The 12,436-nt window shown below is 40.3% G+C and overlaps 1 protein-coding gene across 1 annotated transcript in view; it reads right to left on the minus strand.

Annotated features, from left to right (window-relative positions):
- The window catches only part of SHROOM4 (shroom family member 4), a 278,831-nt gene that overhangs the window by 140,904 nt on the left and 125,491 nt on the right, over nucleotides 1-12,436 (minus strand). Inside the window, exon 2 of the mRNA XM_058714369.1 lies at nucleotides 2,235-2,386. Within this exon, the coding sequence (XP_058570352.1) occupies nucleotides 2,235-2,386 (152 nt within the window). The remainder of the gene's footprint in view (nucleotides 1-2,234; nucleotides 2,387-12,436) is intronic.

Here is a 12,436-nt window from a genome sequence, read left to right on the forward strand (position 1 = left end):
TAACTGAGTGAGGTTTTCCATGGTATATTAATGAAGTTAGAAAGAGTGGAACTAGAGAAAACACCAACATTTAATGGATGATCAGAGGAAGATCAGGTAGTAGAGGAGCCTGGTGTTAAAAAGCAAATGATTTCTCCCGCTATGTTCATCTGTTGAGTTTATCAAATTCTACATGTGAGTGAAATCATATGATATCTGTCTTTCTATGGCTGACTTATTTCGCTTAGCATAATACACTCGAGTTCCATCCAAGTTGTTGCAAATGGCAAGATTTCATTATTTTTCATTGTTAAATAATATTTCATTATATATATATATATATATATATATATATATATATATATATACCACATCTTTATCCATTCATCAGTCAAACAGAGAAGATGACAAGCCATAAGAGACTCTTAAATACAGAGAACAAACTGAGGATTGCTGGAGATGGGGTGGGGGGATGGGTTAAATGGGTGATGGCCATTAAGGAGGGAACTTTTTGGGATGAGCACTGGGAGTCATATGTAAGAGATGAATCACCGGGTTCTAGTCAAGAAGCCAAGATTATATTGTATGTTAACTAACTTGAATTTAAGTTAAAAAAACCTGATTACTCTTGAAAGAAATTCTAAAAAAAAAAAAAAAGCAAACCATGAGACACTCTTAACTATAAAGAACAAACAGAGTTGATGTAGGGAGGTGGGCAGGGGATGGGCTAAATGGGTGATGGGTATTAAGGAGGGCACTTGTGATGAGTGCTGGGTGTTGTATGTAAGTGATGAATCACCAAGTTCTACGCCTAAACCAATTTTACCATATATGTTAACTAATTGGAACTTAAATAAAAACTTGAAATAAAAATAAATATTTAAAAAATGAGCTGAGAGGTAGGAAAAGAACAAGAAACTGTGTCGTGCAAGCAAGAAAGGAGAATTTCACCAAGGAGGACATAATCCAGAGCAACAATGTCAAATGTCATATGCCAGTCACACATGATAAAGACTGAAAATAATCCATTGACTTTGACAATTAGGAAGTAATATGTAGCTTTTGACAGAGTAGTTTCAGTGGGGTTCTAGAGGCACAATTCGGACTGTGGTGGGTGGAAAGCCAAACTGTAGATGAAGGTGGTGAGTACACACTCTTCTTTTAAGAGACTAAGTATTAACAAAAGGAGAAAGATGGGGCAGTAGCCAGAAGGGGAAATATGATGATGGGAAGATGGCTTAAAATATTTTTTTAATAAAAATAATTAAGATGGAGAAACTCAGGCATGTATACAGGATGCAGGAAACTAATAGAAGGGAGAAGTATGAGCTCCAGTAGTACAGAGCAAAGATACAGCAGCAAAATGAAAAAGAAGCCATATGGAAAATTTACCAACAACCAGATATGTAGTAGCAACAGCACAACTATGCTCAAATACGTCTTTACCTTCCTTCTGCTTATGCCACTCTACTTCTCTTGAGTGCCTTTCTCCTCCTGATGTCTTATTTGTCTAATTCTACCTAACCTTTAGCTCAAATTCCACCTCCTCTCTGAACTTTTACCCTATCAATCTCTTCTGAAGTACTTTCTCTTGAATTATAGTAGCAAGTTCTGTCTGAACAATCCATTTGACAATCACCCTTCACCCTGTGAAATCTCCTTTATAGCTTTTTTTCAAAAATGTATCGCTAATTAATTTGTCACACGTGTGTCTTGTCTCCCCTATCAGGCTATATATTCCTCAAGGGCAGAGTTTCTATCTTAGAGGTTGCCACAGCTTCCAGAATGTCTATCATGGCTGGTAGTAGGATCTCTTTAAATAGGTGTCATTGACTTAAATAAAAAGTTGAAAAAGAAATAAATCTATGTGATTGAGCAGTGGCAGCCTGTTATGAAGGGTACAGAAGAACATCAGGTTAGATAGGCTCTTGGTGTGTATGGAGTCATTTAGTTCTCTCAGTAGCAAATAGGGAGACCAAGTCTTGCAGATGTGAAATAAGTTTAACCAAGATGACACAGGTAGTGCCATCGATGTGAACTAAGGTGACATGGGTAATATGTGGCAGTGTCATGAGTTGAACCAAAGACCCTTTCTCCTATGCCACTCTGCTTCAGCTGTCTGCAAAATTCGGTTTATGAGAAACACCTCTTTCTCTGATGATACTGATAAGAGACATAACTGTATTGAGGCTTTAGTACCAACCAAGTGGTCTCAGCGGTCCCTGTTCCTTAAAGAAAATCTTCCTGTGCCTTACCTCCTGACTATCAGCTTGAGGATCCGGAAGGAGCCTTTGATGAGGATAAGGGCCTCTTGGCGGGATCCATACAGTGGAGTGCCATTGATATTCACTAGTTCATCACCGGTTTTCATCTTCTGGGACAAGGCTGCCTTGCCCCCATCTTCAATCTGTGTTGTAGAGAACAAAACAGAAAGCAGGTGGTGAGACGACCCCTTACCCAAAATTCGACATCCTGGTTCCTCCCAACCTCTGAGCCTCAAGTAGTACTGGGGGATGGCTCCAGGAAACTCCAAGAAACAGCTAAGAAGCTCATCACAGGTCATTACTTACTGAAGGCAAAGCTTGGGCAAACCCTTCAGGAAGGAGACAACACAGAAATAATGCAATTTCTGCTCTGGAGGAATCCATGGTTCATCTGGGAAGACAAGTGCTTCTAAATGAGAATAATGTTTGGAAGGAATGGGACAGTGTGAGCTGAAGGAGCAGCATAGCATAGCAAAACATGCCCACAAATTACAGACAGAAGAGCTAGGCTGCAGCAAAATGACTTTTGGCAAGTCCTTTCCTATCTTTGGTCAGCCTTTGAAGTCTGATAAATTTGAGTTTGAATTTTGGTTCTAGTACTTCCTAGCTGTGTGACCCAGAGAAAGTTACCTGACCTCTTTGTGTCTCAATTACCTGATATGTGAAGTATAAATAACAAGAGTACCTACCTCACAGGGTTGTCAACACATGAAATATCTGAGAGCAGTTAAGTCCTCAATCATTGTGAGCTCTGATGATCATAGCAAGGGAGTTGACTCTGAAGACCTTGAGCTTCCAGCTCAGTATGCTGTGAGTGGCATTGCAAATTCAAAAAAGTATGTACAAACAAAGTACCTGATCATTTACCTATGTCTCCAACAAGTGCCTAGAACAGTGCTTCTAGGGTCCTGGAACATAGTGGGAATTCACCAAAATCTGGAAACATGGGTGTTCACTGTTTCACCACAGCCTACAGAATTTCCATTGACCAGGGCAATCTTGGCAGAGAGGTATTCAGGCTGGAGGGCATTGAAAGCAAAGGGATAAATAATAGCAGATAGGATAGGCAAAAGAAAAGCAAAGCAGAATGTCCCCGCTGTGGTGGTGGGGAGGAGGGCTTGATTATGGCTACTTTTATATTCCTTCTACCACTAAGGTGAAGTATACCTATTAGAACATCAGTTCCATCCATGGTGGCAGAAGTCATCTCATCCATCCATTAATCATTCCTCAAGTTTTTAGTAAATTTCTAGCATGCACAGATCAGCATGCTAAGTGCTAGACATACTGAAATGAACAAAGCACACATGGCACCCAGCCTCAAGGTTAGGTTACTGTCTGAAGTTCATATGTCCACAGAGATGGTTAGGTAAAAAAAAAAAAAAAAAAGTCCACTCCACTGATAAAATCAGGAAGAGATGTTTGCTTGTTTGTTTTTCTCCTCAGGACAAGTGAGGTGAGGATGATTAAGCCATACAGTGTTTAGGGAAGTGGGCAACTAAAGGTTGGTCCTTTCTGCAGGTGTTTTTACATTTCTACTCTTCTTCCAATCTTTTTCTCAGTCTTTTATAGCACCCCTCCAATCTATCCCCCACCATGCAAGTCAGAATATTGTTGAGGTTTAGGTTGGCCAGCTCATGTACAATTTGGCAGTTGAGACTTCCTGAGTACAGAGAAAAATGTTAATTCAGGATTTTAAAACTCCATCAAATAAATTGAAATTCTAAGTTAAATCACAGACTTATTAAATTTATTGCTGCTAACCCAACATTTGTGTTTTTTTTAAATTAACCTTTGTCTGACAAATCATAGGTTAGCCAAGTGACATTGAATATATATATACCTTTGTTCCAGTACCTGGGCCACCACTCAAGATAAAACAAGCCAATATTGGTAAATGGGGAACAACTTGCAGCAAATTAATTAGGATCACATTCTTATTTCCATTGTCATTATCATTATTACTTCACAGTCAGTGCTGCCTGCTGCCAAAAAAAAAAGGCAAAGTGCTGTACTTGAATTTCAGAAGTTCTATTTGAATGACTCATTCCTTTGGCATCTGCAGAAGGCCCTGAGCATCAGGCAGGACTTTCAAAAAGGATCAGCCATCTAAAAGGTCTTCCTTAGGCTAACAAAGCACCATAAACAGGAGCCTAACTAATGAATATTAATAGATTTTTCCTGTTGATGTACATTAGTCTGCATTCACTCTACCCATTTTTTATTCATGCAACTCAATTATCTATATTACTGTTACCAATAGCAAGTCTTCCCTTCATTAAATATTGATATTAAGTACCACCTCGAGTTAATTAAGCACTTTGTTACATCAACAAGATCTCTGTTTATTCTAGGCCAGAAAATGAAAGGAGGGGGGACCTTTTAAACTAAAATCTTAATTATTGCTGCAGGAAAAGCTTAAGCATTCTGCATTCCCTTCTGCCACTGGGGCTGCCACTGAGTCCTTGCAGGGACTCTTTCTTGGACTATAAGCCTCAGGTCAACTACGCATGCCGCTTTTCTGTTTACTGCCCTTTCTCAGTCACTAGCAGCATCCTCCTCAGGACAGATGTGTTGAGTGTAATAATACCAATTTAGCACAAGTGCAAGAATCTGCAGACAACAAACCAATAAATTATGGGTAGCTGGCACAATCCTAGAGTCCAGATGAGTCTGGATCAGGAGATGAAATTGATTGAAGGTCCCTCGGACTATACTCCAAATCAATCCTTTCCCAGACCCTGGGCACTTACTGATTTATGCAACTGATTTCTTTTTACTTCTCCTGACTTTTTGATGCTTTTAAAAATTATTGTTTACTAGTCTTTCCTCCACTCCGCCTCTTCATTACAGCATGTCTTCCATTTATTGTTTTGCTTCCTGATAGCCAGTTCTCCAGGTCAATGGCTCAACCGCATATTTGTTTACATAGAAGATAAAACAGCTGCTCATTTTTCTACCAAGGAAAAAAAATGAAAAGGGAAGGAAGGAAGGAAGGAAGGAAGGAAAGAAGGAAGGAAGGAAGGAAGGAAAGAAGAAAGGAAGGAATGAATGAAGGAAAGGAAGGAGGGAGGAAGGGGGCGGCAGGGAGAGAAGATGCATATATTCTTTTATAAAATGTTTTGTTTTCCCTTTCCACCACCCCATTCATAAGTCTGGCTGAGGCCCAGGGAAACTGTGAATCAACAAACTTGCTGAGGATAACATGCCCTGCTTGAGGGGCTGTGTACCATTATTTGATACTGCTTATTCAGTAAGGCTGACAAACATCCCAGCTCTTCCTGAATCAGACTTTTAGGGTGGCTTTCTTGTTTCATTTCAAGTGTTGGGAATTCTCAGATTGGACCCAGACACACTGGAATGTCAGTATAAACACACATCACAAAGCCCAATGTAAATGATGGTTAACTTAGGTGTCATTTTGGATTTTCCAAGCGATTTCTGGGCTAGCAGTGAGTGGCCTGAGTAATTGAAAATGGATTGCATAAAGGTCATATAACCAAAAGCCAGCTCATGTCTGGAAAATGGGAAGAGCTGACTGACCTTGGACAAGTCCCTTTCCCCTCTTGTGGCTTCTTTTACCCTTACTGATAAAACATGGGGATCTGACTAGATGATCTCTGAGGGCCCTTGGAGCTCTGACATCCAGTGACCTGTGAACAGTTAACAAAATCATGCATTATCCTTCTGCTGGCACAGATAATCCCAGCTTTTTGCCCCACTGTACTTTGCCTTCACCCATGTTTCACTCCTTCAAGACTGACTAATTAACATACATCTCTCATTTCCCTGTGGTCTTTATCCATTGTTTTGGAGCGGGCCATCAAGGTTGGAACACTTTGAAAAGCACAGTTGGGACACTGAGAGAAAGAGATTCCTGAATGAAGCCCAATTTTGTGCTAATGAGCTGGCAACTTGGAAATTTTTAATGCATCTCCAGTGAAGCATGAAGTGCTCTGATACCTGTCAACAAAGTGACAAGCTGGCCCCTTGAGAGTCAAGGCAAAGAAAAATGGACTTAGAAACACTTACTGGCTTTTTAGTAGTAGCTTTTATTTAGTCAGATGCTAGCAGGTATTTGCTTGGGGCTTTTGAATAGATTTAGGAGATAGAAGAGAGTGAAGGAAAGAAAAGTTAAATAAGGTTTATCTTTTCAAAGGCAGTCATCAGGAGACACATCATCTGCAACAATAACCAACATGTATTGAATGCTTATTATAATAGTGTAAGAGCAGCATTAAAAATCAATGGCATGACTGTGAATATCTCAGCTTGCTACACAAAATTTATTGTAAAAAAATAGGTATTGACTAAAACTTTCCTGACCAGTTCTAGGAGTTTCTGGCCAAATTACCAGCCCACACTCCTACTTCCACCAGCTTGTCTATAGTCTAAGAAGGCAAACAACATATTTAAACATAGTTTAATATAGTCAATTGTTTACATTGATTTATTTTTTTGCAAATAGACAGAAAAGGTCCACCTTAAATAGTGGTCATATTGCTTAAAAAAAAGAATCTCCTCTGAATGTCCTATTAACACCCTTCAAAAGATTTTCAAGTTTTTAGTGACACTTTAGACACCAATTCAGTAATTCAGTCTTTTCTGGGGAATCAACTGAGAGAAAATGTAGAGAGGGGATAAAAGGTGGATTTAAGAAATTTTGGGGTACCTGGGTGGCTCAGTCCGTTGAGTGTCCAACTTCGGCTCAAGTCATGATCTCATGGTTTGTGAGTTCCAACCCCAGGTTGGGCTCTGTGCTGACAGCTCAGAGCCTGGAGCCTGCTTCAGATTCTGTGTTTCCCTCCCTCACTGCCCCTTCCATGTTCATGCTCTGTCTTTCTCTGTCTCTCTCTCTCAAAAATAAATAAACATTAAAAAAAGAAGTTTATTAGGAAGTAGTTATATTAGGAAGTAGGATTATAAAATAATCGATACAGTCCATGCTTATTTTGAAACTTAGTTTGAAATCTTGAGCTATATCTGTTTCTGATCTGCCCTCTCTCCCATATTGGTATCCCTTAGAATTTGATAATGTTAGGAAAAATTCATCACAGTGCCCTGGACAGGGAAGACAGAGGCCTTGAAACATCTGCCATCTCTTTGCCATAGCTTTCAACACTCTGATGCCAGGCTGTGGACATGCTGGCTGCTGTAACTTCTTTTTCTTAGCAACTCTCTTCCTTCAAAATCCCTCTCAAATTTCCAAAGTAGTTTAGACTGGAAAAACAAGAAACTCTGCTTTTCCTCATCTTCCCTACTTTACCCAAAGGCAAAACAGAAAACATAACCTGTCTCTTGAACAACAATTCAAAAACAACCACCAATTAAAAAGATATAAGTGGGCCTGGTTCTATGTGGTAATCCTTTATGCAGATAGATTGAGGAGGTGGACACCAAGTGAGGAGATTTTTTCCCCTCTACTATCTCAGAAGCAGATGCCCAAATCCTACATAGAGCTGCTCCAAGAGTGTAAAGTTCTGTAGATAAGGCCCATGGTCTCCCCTGATCTTGGACCAATGGAACTATGCTATGCCACACAGCATGACCTATCCTTACAGACAGTGCCTTCCTCCCTAGCTGCTTAATCACCATCTAGTTAACTAATCCTTACAACAAAGGTCCCTTAAGCTCTGAATCATTAAATTTCCCTAGGAATTAGCCCAAGTTGAATTCTAAGTATCTTTGCCAAAAACTTAGTCCAGAACCAAGCTCAGTTCTAGGAATTTGGTGATAAAGAAAGGAGTAGAGTCAAAAGCACTGCATCCTACATCAGCAATCAAAAGCAAATTGGTCTTTACTCCTACCAATTCAGATCATCCTGTTATCTCCATAAATCAAATAAAGGGAAACAAACATCACTGTGCAAAAGTCAGCTCAGGGCTTCTTACATTATCAGCAAATATGCTCATCGAGGTCCTGGTGACACTTTGTCAACTCTAGCTACTTATTTACACTGAAGTCTTTTGCTGACATTAATAATATTCTCAGCGTTCGTCAAAAAAATCAGCCTTTGGTGGTTCAGAACAATGATCTCCAGAGTGGGGTGTATATATCCCAGGTTATGCACAAGATAATCTACTGGAAGGGGAGATATTTGAACTTCTGTTTATGTTTACCTTTATCTAAAATAATTTAGGGGCACCTGGGTGGCTCAGTCAGTTGGGCGTCTGACTTCAGCTCAGGTCATGGTCTTGCAGTCTGTGGGTTTGAGCCCTGCGTCAGGCTCTGTGATAACAGCTCCGAGCTTGCAGCCTGCTTTGGATTCTGTGTTTCCCTCTCTCTCTCTGCCCTTCTCCTGCTCATGCTCTGTCTCTCTCTCTCTCCAAAATAGTCAAAAAATAATTTAAAATCAAGCATTATTAATATTTAATATCGGTGGTAGTAAATTATATAATTCATAAATAAAATTATGTGTACTGGAAACACAAACTTAAAACATTTTTGCTGGTGTAAATTTTACTAAAAATTTGGCCAAATCATAGACTTAAATGAGAGGGCTAAAACCAAAAAGCTTTTAGAGGTAAACATAGGAGAATATCTTTGTGACCTTGAGGTGGGCAAAGATTTCTTGGACAGGATGCAAAAGCAATAACCATAAAAGAATGAGTGCTATATTGGAGTTCATCAGAATAATATATATATATATATATATATATATATATATATATATATATACATACACATATATATTCATCAAAAATGTCACTAAAGAAGTAAAAAGGCAAGTCACAGACTAGGAAAAAATATTCATACTACATATACCTGACAAAGGACTTGTATCCAGAATATGAAAAGAACTCCTACAAATCAAGAAGAAAAACACAGCCAATTAACAATTGGCAGAAGACTTGAACAGGCACTTCACTAATGATAGCCAAATACCCAATAGACACATGAAAAGGTACTCAATATCATTATTCATCAGAGAAATGCAATTTAAAGTATCCATTAGAATACTTAAAAAGACTGAAAATACCATGTATTGGCAGGAACATATAGCATTTGAACTCTACACTGCTGGTGGGAGTATAAAATTGTACATTCAGTGTAGAAATTCTGTACACACTCTGTTGGACCCAGAAATCCCACACTTAGGTATATCCAAGAGAAGGAAATGCAGGTGTCCACAAAAAGATGTGATTGGACATAATAGCTTTATTCACAATAGACAAAAAAAGTAGGAACAACCCTAATGTCCATCAAAACACACACATCCAAGAGCTTGGGAAGATGGTGGTGCAGGAGGACCCTGAGCTAACCCCATCCCACATTTACAACTAGTTATCATCTACATCCAAGTCAGTAAACAGGAGAGTGATCTGAAGACTGGCAGAACAAACTCCACAAACAAATTTAGAGAAGAATCAGCATCTAAAAGGTTAGGAAGGTCAGAAAGGCAGAGGCAGGAGGTGCCTGGGTGGCTCAATTGGTTAAGTGGCAGACTTAGGATCAGTTCATGATCTTGTGGTTCATAGGTTCAGGCCTCACGTTGGGCTCTGTGCTGGCAGCTCAGAGCCTGGAGCCTGCTTCGGATTCTGTGTCTCCTTCTCTCTCTGCCCCTTCCCTGCTCATTCTCTGTCTCTGTGTCTCAAAAATAATAAATAAACGTTAATTTTTTTAAAAAAAGAAAAGGCAGATGGGGGTTGCCTGCAGGAGAAAGGGAGCTGTATGCAAGGAGAAGAAAAACAGGCACTTGTACCAGGGAGCTCACACAGGGAAGACCCATAACTTTTGGCTTTAAAAACCAGAGGGGATTAATTCTGTGAGTTTGTAAAACCAGTGGAACTTGGAGCCTGGAGCTTTAATATTCAGCTGCCTCAGTACTGGGCTAGCTGGGAGAGCTAGTGATTGGCTAAGTTGCTGACTTAAAGAGACAGCAGTCTATGCAGACAGGCAACATAAAAACAGCAGTTTACAAAATGCTGCTGGCAAATGGGAGGCAGACCTATTCATATTGATTTTGGAGAGTGTTTTGGGACTTCTTTGAGAATGCATGAATTGGTAGGCTCGATTTCCCTCTCCCATCCTCCAGCATAAACACAGAGCCACCTGCAGGAGGCAAGTCTCCACAGACACTTGTAGCCTTGGCTCAGGGCAAATTTATTTTTTTAATACGAAATTTATTGTCAAATTGGTTTCCATACAACACCCAGTGCTCATCCCAACAGGTACCCTCCTCAATACCCATCAACCACCCTCCCCTCCCTCCCACCCCCAGCAACCCTCAGTTTATTCTCAGTTTTTAAGAGTCTCTTATGGTTTGACTCCTTTCCTCTCTGTAACTTTTTTTTCCCCTTCCCCTCACCCATGGTCTTCTGTTAAGTTTCTCAGGATCCACATAAGAGTGAAAACATACGGTATCTGTCTTTCTCTGTATGACTTATTTCACTTAGCATAACACTCTCCAGTTCCATCCACATTGCTACAAAAGGCCATATTTCATTCTTTCTCATTGCCAAGTAGTATTCCATTGTATATATAAACCACAACTTCTTTATCCATTTGTCAATTGATGGACATTTAGGCTCTTTCCATAATTTGGCTGTTGTTGAGAGTGCTGCTATAAACATTGGGGTACAAGTGCCCCTATGCCTCAGCACTCCTGTATCCCTTGGGTAAATTCCTAGCAGTGCTATTGCTGGGTCACAGTGTAGATCTATTTTTAATTTTTTGAGGAACCTCCACACTGTTTTCCAGAGCGGCTGCACCAGTTTGCATTCCCACCAGCAGTGCAAGAGGGTTCCCGTTTCTTCACATCCTCTCCAGCATCTATAGTCTCCTGATTTGTTCATTTTAGCCACTCTGACTGGCATGAGGCGATATCTGAGTGTGGATTTGATTTGTATTTCCCTGATGAGGAGTGACATTGAGCATCTTTTCATGTGCCTGTTGGCCATCTGGATGCCTTCTTTAGAGAAGTGTTTATTCATGTCTTCTGCCCATTTCTTCTCTGGATTATTTGTTTTTCGGGTGTGGAGTTTGGTGAGTTATTTCAGGGCAAATTTTTTAAAGCTCTGCACATGTCCCACCAAGTCACTGGGAGCACAGTGACCATTGCATTCCCTGCCCAGCGCCTGCACCAAGCCCAGTCACACTTCCCTAGTCACCAACATGTGCTGCACCCACCTTTGCCCCCAGCCACCACAGTGCTTCAGGGGATCCAGCATAGGAATAGTGGCCCAACACGAGTTTTACTAACAGGGCTGCCATGCTCCCAAGTTGCCAGGAGGGCATGCCTCCCTCATAGCTGGCCTGCCATGGTCCCACTAACACCACCGACAGCAAGCACCACAACTGGCAGAGAGTCAGTGCAGATGACTACACTGAAAGGAAAAGTGACTTAGACAAAACACCAGCATGTAAGCAACACACAGGATACTCTCCTGAAGTGCCAAGTACTGGTGAACAGGGGATGTTACAATGCACGGCATTCCAGGACTCCTCTTCATGAAGTCACTCCTTTCAAGGCAGAAGACACAGCTGACATTCTTAACATAAAGAAACAGACACAGAGAGGCAGACAAACTGAGGAGACAGAGAAATTTATCCCAAATGAAAGAACAGGACAAGACTATGGCCCGATATCTGAGTTAGACAGATGTAAGTAACATGCCTTAGAGAGACTTTAAAGCAGTGATCATAAGAATACTCACTGGACCTGAGAAAAGAGTGGAAGACATGAGAGAGACCCTTAACACAGAGATAAGGAATAACATAGCAGTCATAAAGGACTCAATAAACAAAACTAGAAACATGCTTGATGGAATGAATAGCAAGGTGGAAGAAGCAAGGAATGAATTAGCGACCTAGAAGCCAGAGTAATGGAAAGCAGCCAAGTTGAAAAGAGAGAAAAAAGAATTACACAAAACAAAAGTAGACTCAGGGACTTGAGTGACTCCACCAAAGGTAACAGAATTTGTATTATAGGAATCCCAGAAGAAGAAGAGAGAGAAAAGGAGGCAGAAAATTTATTTGAAGAAACACTAGTTGAAAACCTCTGTAATCTAGGGAAGGAAACAGACATCCAGATCCAGGAGGCACAGAGAACTCCCATCCAAGTCAACAAAAGCAGACCAACATCCAGACATACTGTAATTAAATTGGCAAAATATAGTGATAAAGAAAAAAATCTTAAAAGCAGCAAGACAAAAGAAGTCACTAACTTACAACGGAAAGCCTACAAGGCTAGC

This window comes from Neofelis nebulosa, chromosome X (assembly GCF_028018385.1).
Source record: "Neofelis nebulosa isolate mNeoNeb1 chromosome X, mNeoNeb1.pri, whole genome shotgun sequence".
In the NCBI taxonomy this organism is placed as follows: domain Eukaryota; kingdom Metazoa; phylum Chordata; class Mammalia; order Carnivora; family Felidae; genus Neofelis; species Neofelis nebulosa.